Source organism: Phyllostomus discolor, chromosome X, assembly GCF_004126475.2.
Source record: "Phyllostomus discolor isolate MPI-MPIP mPhyDis1 chromosome X, mPhyDis1.pri.v3, whole genome shotgun sequence".
In the NCBI taxonomy this organism is placed as follows: Eukaryota; Metazoa; Chordata; class Mammalia; order Chiroptera; family Phyllostomidae; genus Phyllostomus; species Phyllostomus discolor.
Genome location: NC_050198.1, coordinates 71,057,113 through 71,072,662, shown reverse-complemented (window position 1 = coordinate 71,072,662; position 15,550 = coordinate 71,057,113). Strand labels below are relative to the sequence as shown.

At 41.3% G+C, this 15,550-nt stretch overlaps 2 protein-coding genes across 4 annotated transcripts in view; one reads left to right on the top strand and one right to left on the bottom strand.

The window, feature by feature from the left end:
- LOC114505274 (NFKB activating protein) overlaps positions 1-9,523 on the top strand; it is a 27,975-nt gene extending 18,452 nt beyond the window's left edge. The window contains exons 9-10 of one of the 3 annotated variants that reach the window (XM_036016875.1): positions 8,992-9,115; positions 9,304-9,523. In XM_036016875.1, the coding sequence (XP_035872768.1) occupies positions 8,992-9,115; positions 9,304-9,396 (217 nt within the window). In that variant the 3' untranslated portion in view covers positions 9,397-9,523. Of the gene's footprint in view, positions 1-898; positions 3,948-8,991; positions 9,236-9,303 lie in introns of those variants that run through there. The other 2 variants (XM_036016873.1, XM_028523172.2) reach the window with 2 other exon arrangements.
- On the bottom strand, positions 3,903-15,550 carry AKAP14 (A-kinase anchoring protein 14). Its single transcript, XM_028523204.2, has 6 exons — positions 15,382-15,550; positions 12,140-12,996; positions 11,962-12,050; positions 7,274-7,453; positions 4,681-4,733; positions 3,903-4,111 (listed from the first exon to the last, which is right to left on the bottom strand). Exons 2-6 carry the CDS (start codon positions 12,984-12,986, stop codon positions 4,012-4,014), a joined length of 1,269 nt encoding a protein of 422 aa, XP_028379005.1. The 5' UTR covers positions 12,987-12,996; positions 15,382-15,550; the 3' UTR covers positions 3,903-4,011.

The following is a 15,550-nucleotide window of genomic DNA, read 5'->3' as shown; positions in this document are numbered from 1 at the left end:
TAGACAGCTCAAGCTTCATCTTGAACTGATTGTATAGGATTGGGTACATATACATAAAAGAAACAGGTTTTCATGAAGTTTTCCTGCTAAATAAGCAACCTTTTGAAGATGGTGTAATAGTTTCCCTCTGCCTCTGCCCCTATACTTCCCTTATTTGGATCTTATGCTAAATCCCTTCTTTATTTTCTTTGAGCTGCTACTAGAGTCTAAGGACTTAAACTCAATTGTAGACGTAGACTTGGTTCTTTTCGTTGTATGAGAAATTTGAACTTTAAAGAAGTTCTACCTAATTAATGACAGCTTAAGTCTTTCATCTATCCTACTATCAATTTCACAAAGGCAAATTGCAAATATCACCTAGGAGGTTTAATAATTTGCCTGTTTCTAGTTGTTTTACTGGAGACAGCAGAATTAGCCTTAGGCCCTTAGTATTTAAAATTAATAGCTTTCACAATGTTTACAGAATACCAGAGATTATTATTTGAATACTAGAAATGAATCAAAGGACATGTTGGCAGATAAAATGAATTACCTTTTGAAAATATAAACCATTATGAAACAATTTCTGTTTGTCAGATTTTTTTTAAAGATTTTATTTATTTATTTTTAGAGAGAGGGGAGTAGAAGGAGAAAGACAGGAAGAGAAACATCAATGTGTGGTTGCCTTTCGCACACCCCCAACTGGGACCTGGCCGACAACCCAGGCATGTGCCCTGACTGGGAATCGAACCAGTGACCCTTTGGCCTGCAGGCCCATACTCAATCCACTGAGCCACACCAGCCAGGCCTCTATTTGTCAGGTTTTTAAATGAACCACTCTGTATTAAGAAAGGGTTAGTGAGGAAGTACTATGAGAATAATTACTGAGAAATTAAGCCAAAAATAAAATTATCCCCAGGCATCGCCGAATGGAGGCTGTGCGACTACGGAAAGAGAACCAGATCTATAGTGCAGATGAGAAGAGAGCTCTTGCATCCTTTAACCAAGAAGAGAGACGAAAGAGAGAAAACAAGATTCTGGCCAGTTTTCGAGAGATGGTATACAGAAAAACTAAAGGGAAAGATGACAAATAAAGATTTTGGGCTTGTTCTGCAGACGTTTTTAACAGAAAGTCTGGGTTTTATATATACCTACAAAAAGATTGTTACGGCCTGAAACGCTTTGCAGTGCTACTGTGCCTTCTATTTAATTCTTTCTGTCTTTCAATAAAAAGCTGCTTATTGATATAACATTAGCAAATTCTTTGGGTTATTTTGATTGACCATAAACCTTTCTGATTTAAAAATCCAAATTATGAGTGAAATCCTACTGTATTGGGTGAGGTGACATTGAGAGAAAATATCAGTGAGATGAGAAATTTAACTCTCACAGCATGGGACAGTGCTACTCATAGCTCTACACAACACCTGCCCCCACCCCAACTGAAATGGTGGGAAATTACCATTCCTCTATATTGAGTGTGTTGTGAATGGACTTGATAGAAACATACAGGAGGCCAGTTTTGTCAACACAATGAAGGCATTGCTGAAAAAAGCAAATCTGGAATTTGAAGATTGACTTTTATTATACAATATATAGTCCGCTCTGCGAATAATGTATTTTGGTTTTAGTCAATGACAAATCCCCAAACCAGCAAATAAACCAAAAAGCAAACTAACCCACAGACTTGTTGAATTGAAAATGTGAACATTAGTTTTAAAAATTCTTAGTAGGTTACTTAAAAGTGTTTTTTTTTTTCAAATATAAAATAGTGGAAAGTCTACTGTTGTGCCACTGTAAGTACATTATTTCCATCTAAGCTTTATGTAGATCATAATTTGAAAACTAGAAATTAATGGGAGTCAACTATGGTCAGTAGTTTAATAGGGAAAATAAAATGAATCATTATTTTAACTCAGTTTATAAGGATGAAGCTAAAATGATATCAAACATTTTGCCTGTCCTTTATGTAATAGGCAGATTTTATTTTAAATGTTGTTTAACCTTTCAGATTGTTTTTACATCTATGATTCAGTTTAATCTTTAACTTTGTATAGAACCCTGCATATTTATCACTTTTTTATGTCTACTATTGACTTTTAAGTTTGGGAGAAATGGAAAATTTTGGGACTATGAGATTATAATCTTTTTCCTTCCCTATGTCGTTCAGTTTTAGTCATTAGGTAACAAGAGTGAAGGGAGGAGACAGTGGAAGTTCAGGTTGTTTTTGTTAAAGTTGTTTTGAGCTGCATTACTATTTTGTACCTAGGATAAATTTAAATTTACCTGGGTGATAAGGAAATTCTGACTCTGCTCTTATAAAATGCCCTCTTCTCTCTCCTTAGAATAGTTTAAAGTCATTTTTTCAAAGTTTTAAAATAAGACAGTCAGATTTCAAAGCATAAATCAGAATTTTACTATTTAGCATATATTCTAGGAAAATGTCTACCTTTAACGCACAACTAATGAACTAAACAACCACTTGGCATGTAGCAACATTTATGAATGCTACATGAATTCTGAAGTGAAGTGAATCTGAAGTGATTTCTATTTATAATCATTGCTGAGAAATCTGTTTTTTCCAAAAGTTAAAAGGAAACTAACTAGGTTCCAAATGTATAAGTTGTAATCCATCTACTTCCCTGTGTAATAAAACCAAAACTTTTAATCCCCATTTAAAAATTTTGTTCTGTAAGGATGTTATTTTTTGTTACTGGTTCCTAGAGCCTAAATGAGCCTATTCTCTTATTTTTAGTAGGCAAGATAGTTCAAATGCAACAATTTTGTGATACATGAATACTATGGATTTTTATCAGATTCTCCTGTCTCTTCCACAGAGCAGATACTCAACAAATGCTTGTTGAGTGATTGGAAGAAAATATATTAACTTATTTCAGAGCTTTACCATTTCTTTCATCAGTGTTTGTTCAGGAAAGATGTGCCAAGAACAGCTTTGGTGGCATATTTTTGGGAAAAGGGGAAGGAAGAATAAAAGGGCTGAAAGTATTTTATTTTCAGCTCATGAGAGCTACTACTTCAAACTGTGTGCTTAGTCACCTGAGCCATAATTCTAATAGGAGGGCTGTTGTATTTGAAATACTACATGTTTTCTTCTCCAGGGAGACTTTTCTAGTTTCCCACCTCCTCACCTGTTGCTCTAAAATTTTCCTTCCCTTTTTATTTGTTGTATAAGTGTAACAGTTAAAAAAAAGAGAAAGAAAAATTACCCACATTCTTACCACATCAGCTGTCTTTAGGGTTCTGTGTTCACTTCCAGTGCTTGTCTATGTAAATATGTATTCTGATGTACCTATAAGTAATCACTCCTAATGTAATTTGTCTTTGGTATTTTAAAATTTTGCAGCCAGGCAAGACAGCCTCACAGGGATGGTAGGAACAATTGATAATCTGGTGTGAGGATGGGAAGAAAACAAGAAATAAGTGAGGGTGGAGACCGAACCTTCCGTGTTTTTTTGCCCCCAGTCCTGAAGCCACGCTGCTGCCATCATGATTGCAATGATGCCCAGTTTGAGCTTCAGACTGTGTGTACCAAGAAGGCTTACCTCACAGTAAATGAAGGGGTCTGTGAGCAGAGAAACCCTTCAGACTGACTGGTTATATTATAAGCCATAGAACCATTGCTGTTTTTCTGTTCCCCAGTTGTGCCCATAAAGAGGTATATCTGGGCTGGATACTTAGGCTCAAATGGGGGGACAGGCAGTCAAGTACCAATCTCTGTTGCTCTGACAGGTGAATTTTAGCAACTCTCTAAACTCAGCTTCTATACCTGTAAGACTGTGAGTGAGGCAGATAGTGATGGGGGAAAACTTTTAGAAAGTAGAAAACAACTTACTGGTTACTCTATTAGCACGATGCAAGTTGCCAAATGGAAAATGAATGAATGCAAAAAAAATACAGCTGGATTGTGTGCCACAAGTTTATTATTCAATAAATGTTTTGTGGTTTGATGTGCAGTATCGTATTATTAATACATTTGGATTAGGAATCCAATCCTAACACATTCTGTAAGAATCAGACATAATTGATTTCGGAGACAAATGGCTTTGCTAACTTATTTTTGGCCTCAATCATGTAAATCAAGCAGTTTTCTGGAAAGTGAGCCATTCCTGGTCTGCAGAGGAAGAAAAACAAATACACCAAAAAAAGTTTTTTAAAATAAAAGAAAACATTGAGCCAAAGATTGATTCCCTGTTTACCTGGTTACATTCCTTGTGAGCAAAAAAGCCTTTTCAGGATGAAGGGGTGAAGACTGTCTGTATCTATTCCTTAGGCCCAATCAATAAAAGAATTAATGGGCTTGTATGTAAAGATTCTTTAAGAGAACTGCTATACAAATAAGAGGGCTTATTATACATGAGTTAATTCCATGTAATTGTGAACTTTCCCATAGAAATAATGGACATGACCCACTTTACCCCCACCCTACTTCAGCAACTAACCCTCAAGTTTCTAGTCACTGAAAAATGAGATACTAAAAAGCATCCCCCCACAAAAAAAAAGAAAACAATTTTCTAGAACAATGGCAGTATCCTGCTTTTAGTCCATCCTAATGGGGTAGGTGTCCAAATGAGAAAGATGACCATTACATGAGTTATCTGTGACTGTGGGCCTACTGGATTCCTGCAGTGTGATGGCCTTTATCTACCACTCACTTAAAATAACTCTCCAAATGTTCATTACCTGTGAAGCAGTGACTGGCCTTCAAAGAAGTAAGAGACATCAACGGGTGCATCCTAAGAAAGAAAAGGACAGTTGTCAGCCTAGACCAATCATACCAACTCATGATTCCTGCCATCTCTACACTTGTCCATATGTATACTCTTAAATTTCTAGAATTCATCTTCCTTGTGAATCAGGGGTCTGTAGGTGGTAATTCTTTGTCACTTCAAACCTCTAGTCTCCAAAAGATCTTTTTGGCAACAGATATCTTAGGCATCGCCCCGACATTGGAAACAAATCAAGAGAGGCTTATGCTCATTGAGTAAGTCATTTACCTGCTTTACATGTTCCTGTTTACTCAACTGACAGTACTTGCTTTAGCCCTTAGGAATGACAGAGGAGTAAAATAATATAGATGAACCAGTTTGAAAACCTTTTTAAAGCAGCATAACAATGTAGGCTATAATATTGTCTCAGTGGTCCCCACCCATTCTCCCCTCCAAAATTATACTCTGAATTCTGAGCAAAAGCCCTACTCCCAAGCCCTGTCTGTGTGGTCACTAGTTAATGCTCTTGCTTACCTTCCCCAGCCTTACTTTCCAGTCTCTGGATTTACCAGTTACCAACACAGCTGGTGGTGGGATATATGACTGGGAGAAGCAAGAGCTCCACATATTTTACCTATTTAGATTACTGTAGGTTCCAAACTCCCTGAATAGACGTTCGTACTAGAATAGCATGAATTGTAGGATATAATTAGCTCAGTATGTAGTCACATATAAAGCCTTAGAGTCAGACAAAGCTTCAAATAACTTTTGTAAAAGGATGGAAAGCAAAGGGGACATAACATTTTTATATCTGCTGTATTCCAGGCATTATACTTAGTATCAACCCTGGTCCTCTGAGAACTCTGCGCCTGGATTCATGTCATTTTTACTCTCTTCACAGCAACTATCAACACACTTCATATTCATGATCTCCCTGATGGCTACAAGCAGTCATTCCTTCAAGTATTTATTGAGTGCCTACTATTTTCTAGGCCTTGTTTTACAGCAAGACAAAAATCCTTGCCTTCATGGAACTCACCTTCTGGAAGGGAGAGCAGAAAGTAACAAGATACATTATATCAAATATCAGAAGGTGATAAAGTGTTATGGAGAAAAATCAAAAGCATTAGCACGTGGGGGAGTCGGGGGTTGAAAGTACAGTGTAGGAGGTGAGAGCAGACTAGGCACATATTTAGGGGATAGTGTTCCAGTCAGAGGGAGCAGCAAGTGCAAGGGCCCTAAAGCGGGACTATATTATTAAAGAGTAGCAAGATCAGAGTGGCTGGAGAGAGACGTGAGGGAGAAGGAGTAGTGGGAAAGCAGAAATAACAAGGAGCTGGATCACACAAGGCCTTGTAGGCCCTTACTACTCAAAGTATACTCCGTGGACCCGCAGCATCAGCCTTACCTGGGGGCTTGTTAGTAATGTAGAATCTCAAGCCCCACCTCAAACCTGCTGAATCAGAATCTTCCTTGGAACATGGTCCCCAAATATTTGCATGCACTTTGAAGTTTGAGAAACATGTTGGAACATGTTTAAATGGAGGAGTGACAGAAATTCACTTTATAAGGGTCACTCTGGCTAGCTGCTATATTGAAGAGAGACATAATGAGGGCAAGGGTGGAAGCAGAAGGACCTGTCAGAAGGCCACTGAAATCATCTTGATGAGAGATGATGTTGCCTTGCATCAGGGTGGTAGAAGTGGAGTGGTAAGAAATTGTTGGATTCAGAGCCTATGTTTGAAGGTAGGGCCAACAGGAATTCCTAATGGATCAGATGAGGGATGAGAGAGAGTCACCAATGATGCCAAGGACTTTGGTCATCAACTGAGATGAGGGAAACTGCAGATCAGGTTTGGAAGGGGAAATTGGAAGTTCAATTCTGGATACAATAAGTGAGATGTTTTTTAAATATCATAGTGGCAGAAGTCTGTGCTGGAGTTATAAATTTGGGAATCAAAAGCTAGAGGTGGGCCCTGGCTGGTGTGGCTCAGTGAATTGAGGGCCAGCCTGCAAACCAAAGGGTCACCAGTTGATTCCCAGTCAGAGCACATGCCTGGGTTGTGGGCCAGGTTCCCAATGTAGGGCGTGTGAGAGGCAACCACACATTGGTGTGTCTCTTCCTCTCTTTCTCCCTTCCCCTCTCTAAAAATAAATAAATAAAATCTTTTTTTAAAAAAAGCTAGAGGTTTCATTTAAAGCCAGGAGACTAGATATAATCATCAAGGCAATGAGTACAGATAAGAAGTCCAAGGCCTAAGTTTTGGGACATTCCAACATGTAGAGGTTGATGGGAGGAGGCAAAAACCAGTAGAGACTGAGAAGGAATGGCCAGTGAAGCAGGAGGAAAACCAGGAGAATATGCTGGTCTAGAAGCCAAGTTGAATGTTTAATGAAGGAGGGAGTGATCAGCTATGGCAAGTGCCGCCAATGGGCCAAGCAGAATGAGCACAGAAATACGACTGTTAGGTTTTACAAAGAAGGGGCCATCGGTGCCTTGACAAGAGAAGTCTCCATTTTCATTGAAGTCTCATCAAAGGAAACAGGGCAGAAAGGGTAGAGCTTACCGGAGGTTTGTTTTTGTTGAACTTGATGGTGAAGAAGGCATAGGCAGACTGTGGTATCATAGGCCTCTGAGCAGTTGGGAGGCTCCAGCGTACATAGTAGATGTAGTGGAAGCTGTGAACCACATCTCTTGTCTCTATCAACTTTGCGTAGCACACCAAGCGGTCTTGATACTTCCAAGTCTGTTTTATATTTAAAAAAAAAAAGAAAGAAAGAGCACACAGAGAAACAAACAGAATTCTGTTCAAGGCCTCCGATAAACGTAGTGCACAATAGTAGCAGTTACAGCCCTGCTTCTGGAGTCCATTTCCAACGTTTTTGATTGGGATTCATAGTAGAGTTAACTCCCCATTATCTCTACAAGTGGAAGAGAGAAGAGGTGGAGCTGAAGTGGAATGAGTGACTAATGCAAAGATCACTTGAGATTGGGCTTTGGACTTTACATTCTTATACTGAGATGTGGGTGTGTGCATATACACCACACACACATACACACTCACTTCCTTGTAGATCCTTACTTGGGAGACCAGTTTGGCTCATTAGAAAATCATTAGAAAGTGATTAGAACGTGTGGTCTGCTTACTATACTCAGACAGACCTAAAGATGTGACTAGAACATAATTTGAAGCTGATTTCACAAATTGTTTTTGAAAATCAGATTTGACTCATTGCATCCATAGGTGGTATATAAAATAAAGTCAGAAAAGGAATGAATCAGGCAACAGGATCTTCCAAAACCAGCATATCCCTGTCTACACCTCTAAAGAAGCTTCCCCTCCAAAGTACAAATCTTATCAGCACCTAGGGTCCACCACAGAAGTCATAGAGCAGCCCTGATTCTTAGAACAGGACCTTGAATGTTACAGGTAATTAACAAGTTCAATTCAACTGAAACCCCTTGGGCTGGCTATTAGGGCACAGGACGCTTCCAAATCCAAAAAGATCCTGAATTAAGATGGAGGTCCACAGAAGGAAGGAAGTGGGATTGTCTAACAATCCCACTGATGTGTAGAGGAAGTGTGGGAAGAAATAGTAAAATGATTTCAGGCTCTCCTTAGAACATTTTTTTAAAAAACCATTAGGCTGGCCTTCTGCCTTAGCTTCATTTATTTCAGGCTTCTGCCCAATTGACTCTTTCAGTCAGCCAGAGAGGAGCACCAGACTCTAGATTCCTTGAGATTAGGGACTGTGACTTCCTACAGAAATCATCATTCCTTTTAATGAGGTTTGATAGTCATCCCCTTGAAGCCCATAGAAGCATGCCCTTTTCCCCAAACCTTCTATAGTATTTTTTTTAGCCCTAATTTTTAATCTGTCAGATAATCACAGACTTTGTAGCATTGGAATGTCCCTAGAGATCATCTGATGAAGCCCTTTACAGATGAGGATACCAGGGCCTAGAAATGGGTAAGGACAGTTCAACACAACAGCTGGGATGGGGGCCCCAGGCTCCCCAGCAGCCAGCTCAGTTCTCTCTCCACCCCACCAGATCTAAGTTCTAAGATTTTCTCCTCCTCAACTTGGTGTGTTAGTGGGGTTTTTTTTCCCCCTTTTATAAACTAAGACAGCCTTGGGCACATTAAATTCAACTACCTCCATCAGGCCAATCTCTTTCCATTTTTACCACTGCGCAGGCAGCTGACTTATGTAGTTCCAGTGGGTGTGTGTTTTCCTTGTTTTGCAATCTTTCCATAACCTTGCTTCATATACTCGCTTCCAGGAAACAGTGTGTCATTATCCTACTCTGCCATGGATGGCTTAGCCCATTACAGATTGGACACTCAAAATCAGCAGGCACTGGAAGTATATGCACAAAACTGTTATCAATGGCAAGTGACCTTCGAGTGAATAGAACTGGGTATTGTGGGGGTGAAGGGGTCACTCACTTTATACCTTGTGCCTTTTTGCTCACTGGGGATTTTTATAATGATGTTTTATTTTTATTATAAAAATAATGTCAACTGTGTGGTTGGCCTTGGGGATTTTCCAGTTTTCTCCTACAAGGAACTTATGTGTCTATTCTTGTTGCCAGATTATGTTCCTGAAGAGAATAAACCAATTATTGTGCCTGCTGTCAATGTATAAGTGTACATATTCCCTCCCCACAGACACACAAGCCTTCTGACACCAGATGGAATCATTCTTATTCACACTGCAATACCTTAAAGTCTCTTGAATTTGCATTTTGAATTGATAGTAAAACTCTGCGGGTTTTTTGTCATCAACAATTCCTTTTCCTATTGTGGTGGGAAAAATCTATCAGACAGACCTATGATCAGAACTTGATTTTCTGCTTAAACACAAAGAATTTGGACATATTGCCCAATTTCTGTGAGCCTCAAGGTTCCTCATCTGTAAAATGGATACACTGATGTACCTACATTCAGGTTTGTTGTGAGGATTAAGTGACATGATGCACATGTAGTGCTCAGCAGTGCTTGGCACATAGCAGTGTTCAGTAAATGGTAACTCATTTGTCATCCCCTGGTGTGTGGTAGACTCTGGGACATCTGCACTAAGCTTGAGAAAGCTCTCTATCAGAAACACCTGACACTGAGATGGTAGATTTCAATTCACTGCATTACTGGGACTGAAAACAGGGTGATTTGATGTCAGGAGTTATGTAGAGCTTTTAGCTTTTCAGTTATGTTCTAATTGTCTCTGTCCTCACAAAAGCCCTACAAAGTAGGAAAGCTTGCCCTGGTCAGTGTGGCTCAGTGGGCTGGGAATCATCCCATAAGGCAAAAGGTCACCAGTTCAATTTCCAGGCAGGGCACATTCCCGGGTTGCAGGCCAGGTTCCAGGTCCCCAGTTGAGGATATGCAAGAGGCAACTGATCGATGTTTCTCTCCATCTCTTTCTTCCTCCCTTCCTCTCTCTCTAAATAAAATCTTTTAAAAAAACAAAGTAGCTAAGCTCTTCATCTTCAAGAAATAATGGTACAGAGAGAATAAACCTGTTCATGTATTTAACATTTATAGAGCACCTATAGAGGCTGGTGATAGAGAAATGAACAGAAGTCTCTGTCCTCATGGACCATATGCTCCGGTGGTAGAAGAAAAGCAATAGAGTGGATAAGTAAAATCTAATATCTTAAGTAGAGCTAAGTACTAAATAAAAAATAAATCAGACCCCCAGCTGATGTGGCTCAGTGGACTGAGCACCAGCCTGTGAACCAAAGGGTCACTGGTTTGATTCCCAGTCAGGCCACATACCTGGGTTGGAGGCTGGGTCTCCAGTAGGGGGCGCATGAGAGGCAAGCACACATTGATGTTTTTCTCCCTCTCTTTCTCCCTCCCTTCCCCTCTGTCTAAAAATAAATAAAATCTTTTTTAGAAATAAAAAATAACAACAAAAAAATCAGAGAAGGAGAGAGGGGTGCAGTTTTAGATGAGGTGGATAGGAAAGGCCTCAATGAGCAAGTGGCATTTAACAAAGATCTGAAGAGAGGTAGGGCATGAACCATGAAAATAGATCTCAAGGGAGAGTATTCCCTGCAGAGGGGACAGTAAGTGCAAGGGCCCTGAGGTGGAGACATGCCTGGCATTGAACAGCAAGGAGGCAAGTGTGGCTGGAATAAGGAAGGTGAAAAGGGAGAAAGTAGTAGGTGATGGAGTCTGAGCAGTAAGCTGGGAGGGAGGAGGGGACTCAGATCACATTGCGTCCTGTAAGACTATTGTCAGGACTTACATTTGCCTTTTGTTCAGAATAACCAGTGAGATTTGCAGGGGAAATTTTTCTTGCTTATTTTGTGTCCCATTCCAGTCTGATTCACAAACCCTGGGTGTAGCAGGCAAGGACTTTTGACCAAATGGAGATGTGCTTCAGAGCAAGAAAGACGAAGAATAAGTAGTATTTGGCACCATTTATCTTCACTATGCTCCAGATACCTCTTCTAACAGGAATGGTGAGCTGTGCCCACTGGAGTATAAACAAAAGGTGTGAAGCCAGAAATCCCTGACCTTTCCTTCTTCTCACCTGACCAGGGCTGCCTAAAATGTAGGGTTCTTAGGGCCATCACTCTGGTGGGCTGACCAGAGGAACAGAGACAGCAGGAAACTTCTCCCAGGGCTGGGAGTTGCCTCCACCAATTTCAACTGGTCTCTCTTCTGGGGAAATACAGTGAGTGGGGACTCTGAGTCATGCTTCTTGATCCACCCACCAGTTATGCAAAGCAACCCAGGGCCTTTTCACCAGAGCTGTCAGGTTAAGCCACATGAATGGGTCAGAGCCAGGCACAGGTGGAAAAGAGGGAATTCACTGGCCTGTGCATCTGAGTGTGCAAGCAGTATGTTCCAAAGGTACAGCAAAAAGACTTGACCCATGAACATCCCCTCTGTTAATACTGAGAATTCTAAAATTGCTTTTGGAGAACTCTTGTTTGGGAAAAGACACTCCTTCCTTAGGCCAGTAGGCCCCCATTTAGAGCACCAGATGGGAAAATTGCTTAATTAGGAATATCAGATTTTCCCAGGAAAATATAAGGATAGGATGATACAAGCACAGGGAAATAACAATTGTGCTTTTCACCTTCAAAGACTATCACATCTTGATTTTGGAATGCAGATGAAGACATGTAGTTGCCTTTGATATCATCTCCTAGGGATTCTGGACTTTAAACCTGCCATCAAAGAACCTTTTTATTGTTCTTTGCCCTTGTACACCAAGCTGGAATGGTCAACAAACTTACCCTAATGAACTCCTCAATTTGTACACGGCACTTTTCTGTTGTGAATTCACCATGTGTGAGCCATTTGATATTTTCAATGGGGTAGTCATCTGCAAAAAAGGTATGAATTTGTTAGTTGCCTGGTAGTGTGACATTATATGACAAAACAGTCCTTTAGGTACCCAAACAGAATTACTACCTTGCACAGTCTGAACAGCAGCGGTGATGGCACCCTGAGCTAAACGTAGAGCTACTTCAGTCACGTCGCCATCATTTGTATGCACTGCTGGTCCAGTCACGTCACTCTGTTCTGTGGGCACTGCTGGTCCAGTCACATCTCTCTGTTCTGTGGGCACTGCTGGTCCAGTCACATCTCTCTGTTCTGTGGGCACTGCTGGTCCAGTCACATCGCTCTGTTCTGTGGGCACTGCTGGTCCAGTCACATCGCTCTGTTCTGTGGGCACTGCTGGTCCAGTCACACCTCTGTCTTTTGTGGGCATGGCTGGTCCAGTAATATTGCTGTCTTCTGTGTGCGTTGCTGGTTTAGTCACACTGTCATCTTCTGTATGCATTGCTGGTAGAGTCGCTTTGCCATCTTTATGCCTTGCTAGTTCAGTCATGTTGATATGGTCTATATGCGTTGTTGGTAGAGTCAGTTTGTCATCTTTATGCTTTACTGGTTCAGTCACATTGGTGTCTTTTCTATACATTGCTGGTAGTGTCACTTTGCCACCTTTATGCTTTGCTGGTTCAGTCACATTGGTGTCTTTTCTATATATTGCTGGTAGAGTCACTTTGCCACCTTTATGCATTGCTGGTTCAGTCACATTGTCTGTATGCATTGTTGGTAGAGTCAATTTGTCATCTTTATGCTTTGCTGGTTCAGTCACATTGATGTCTTCTCTATGCATTGCTGGTAGAGCCACTTTGCCACCTTTATGCATTGCTGGTTCAGTCACATTGCTGTTTTTATCCACCAGTGGGATAGGGGGATGGTTATGCACATATACTATTTTGTTAAATCTGATAGTTCTCCCCTTCTTCATTTTCTTTTGGCTGGAAAAAGAAACTCAAGAAGTTACCTTGTGTGTGTGTGCACGCACATGAGCAAGTACACATTTGTATAAGTACAGACTATCTCTTGAATAATCACAAGAGACAGGAAATGGTTGTTTCCTCTAGGAAAGGGTTTAGGAGTTTGGGTGGGAGTGAGGCCTCACTGTTTCACCTTTGTGCCTGGCCACTGAGATCTCCTTTTCCTAGAAACCAAGGATTTTCAAATTCATATTACTATGAAGACTTAAGATGTATCAGAATGATTCCTAACTTCTTTGGAGTTCTAACAATACTGATTTCTAGTTGAGTCTTTAATAGAACTTCAAACCCTGCCATATGTAACTGAGAGCACATGGCTCTTTAAAGTGAATGAAAATAATTAGAGGCAACATGGGGGGCGGTTCTCAGATTTTTCTCTTGGATTTTACAGGTATACAATTATGTCATCTGCTAGAAAGTATCATTTTTTTTACTATCTCTTTTCCTGAAATATGTAAGTATCAGTTTGGGTTAATGCTTCCAGGAAAGTGTTAAATGAAAGTGGAGATAAGGAGCATCCTTCCTTTGTGTCTGACTTCAATGGGCATATGCTTTATGGCATTACACCAGCTGGTTTATGGCTTCAGATTTATCCCATCAAGGAAATATTTGTCTGCTCCTGTTTTAGTAAGGTATTCATCATAAATGAAGCTAATATTTTCCAAATGCCTTCTACATCTGTTGAAATTGTGATAATTAGAGTTATCAGAGTTTTGAAGGGCTCATCACTGAGCTAGGAGTCTTTGTACACTTTTCATATTTTTTCAGTCTTTTCCCTTGAGTTGTGGCTTCTCTTTCCCTGCTATATTTAAGTCTCTTTACTTAGGAGAAGTCACTTACTTCTAGCACAGTTATAAATTCTTTGCAGGCAATCCTTGCATTGGGGGTACTACAGGAAAGTGGTTCTCTGTCTCCTAAGGCAGCTATGTATTTTTCTATAAATAGCAACTCCCAATTTGGGGGTGCTTAGTGTGCCTCAACTCTCACCACAGCCCTGTGAGATCATGTACTACCTTTCATTGGCCCTTCCAGATCTATTCTGCCCAATCTTCCCTGCTCTCTACCCTGGAAGGCTGACCCGGCTGCACTCATCAATGAATGGGCTTTCCCATGCCCTGTCTCCCAGGAGGTTCCACACAATGGGGAGACGAGGCTGAACGAAGGAGAGTGAGGCTGAGGTATATATTCCCCAGGGGGCTTTCCCCCAACGGGGTCACCTGTGGCTGACTGTGTGGGGAAGGAAGGCCCCTGCTTCTCCCAGGGCAGCTCTCACAACTTCTCAGTCTGGTATGGCCCCACTATAACCAGCCCTGGAGCACTGTGCTTGCCTTTCTTGCCCTTGTTTCCCCACTGTCTGCCCAGACCTTTGTAAATATTCCCTTAACCCTTCTCTACCTACCCTACTTTTAATATGCCACCAGTTTCCTCCTGAGACCCTGGGTCATAAAGGGAGGGACTCTTGTTCCCATGCGAAAGGAGTAAGCGAAGCTCACACCCAGACTGTCCGGCTCCACAGCCCATGCTCTTAACTATACTGCTGTCCTCCCTCCAAGATTCACAGAGTGTTGGGGACCTGTTCCATCTGGAGTCCAGAATGTTCTCATTCTGTGCATGAGCCTCTTTCAAAAAGGGTCGACCTTTGCTCCCTTTCTCAGTGTCATCATTATTCCCAGGGCATGGTGAGTAACTGCACAAGGCAGCCCTGTTCCTGTGCAAGAATGGTTGGGACAGCCCTTAAACATTCTGGTAACAATGCTGACTCATGTTCATTTGGATCTTCTTATGAGCATTTTAGGCTGTCTTCCTCTGCCTCAGTTCCCTATTGCTGCAGCTGAGGGGTGGACAGGGCCATCTGCTGGGGGGAAATGGAATCCTCCCAGGCTGCCCATTCTAGAGTGAAGAGAGGCTGAATGAAGGGTGAGGGAGTCCTTAACCTAGCACCACTGGTTTTCCCCAGCCCAATTTGGACAAAGGGATTTGGTGTAAACTCCGTAGGTAAAGACAACAATAGTGGTTTTTGGTAAATTCAGTGTGCTTTAGTGAGTCCAGGCAGTAACTGGATCCTTCAGAAAATGGCTCATTTGGTGACTTGGTCATTCAGTGACTTGCCTTTCAGAAAATTCCCTCTGGATGAATTGACTGGAAGCCGAATGTATGTCTCCCAACACCAAGCAAATGAACTTGGGGCTTTATCCATGGAAGCACCTCTTTAAGACCTTCCCTCAGGGAGCCCTGTGCTAAAGCAGGATCTTATCCACATACATCCCTGAGCGCAAATCATTCTTAAGCGTCCCTCTGACTGGCCTCTCCTTTTTGTGTCCTCCCACCCTTAACAACCCCCAGTACCTGAGTGACCAGATCCTTGTTGGAAATAGTGGTAGCCAGGGAAGCCTCAGAAACAGTCTCTCAGCAGCTTTTCCCCAGGATTCCCAGACGGAATGTTTACAAGTGCTGCCATGGAAACCCCAGTTTCAACCAATGGGAAACAAAGCCCAAATAAGAACTCTGGCCACTT

Coding starts and splice junctions, on each gene's coding strand:
- AKAP14 (XM_028523204.2), bottom strand. CDS start 12,986: ATGAAGAAGGGGAGAACTATCAGATTTAACAAAATAGTATATGTGCAT. Junction 7,454..11,961: donor AAATTGAGGAGTTCATTAGG/GTAAGTTTGTTG, acceptor AATATAAAACAG/ACTTGGAAGTATCAAGACCG. Junction 4,734..7,273: donor TCAACAAAAACAAACCTCCG/GTAAGCTCTACC, acceptor TTTCTTTCTTAG/GATGCACCCGTTGATGTCTC.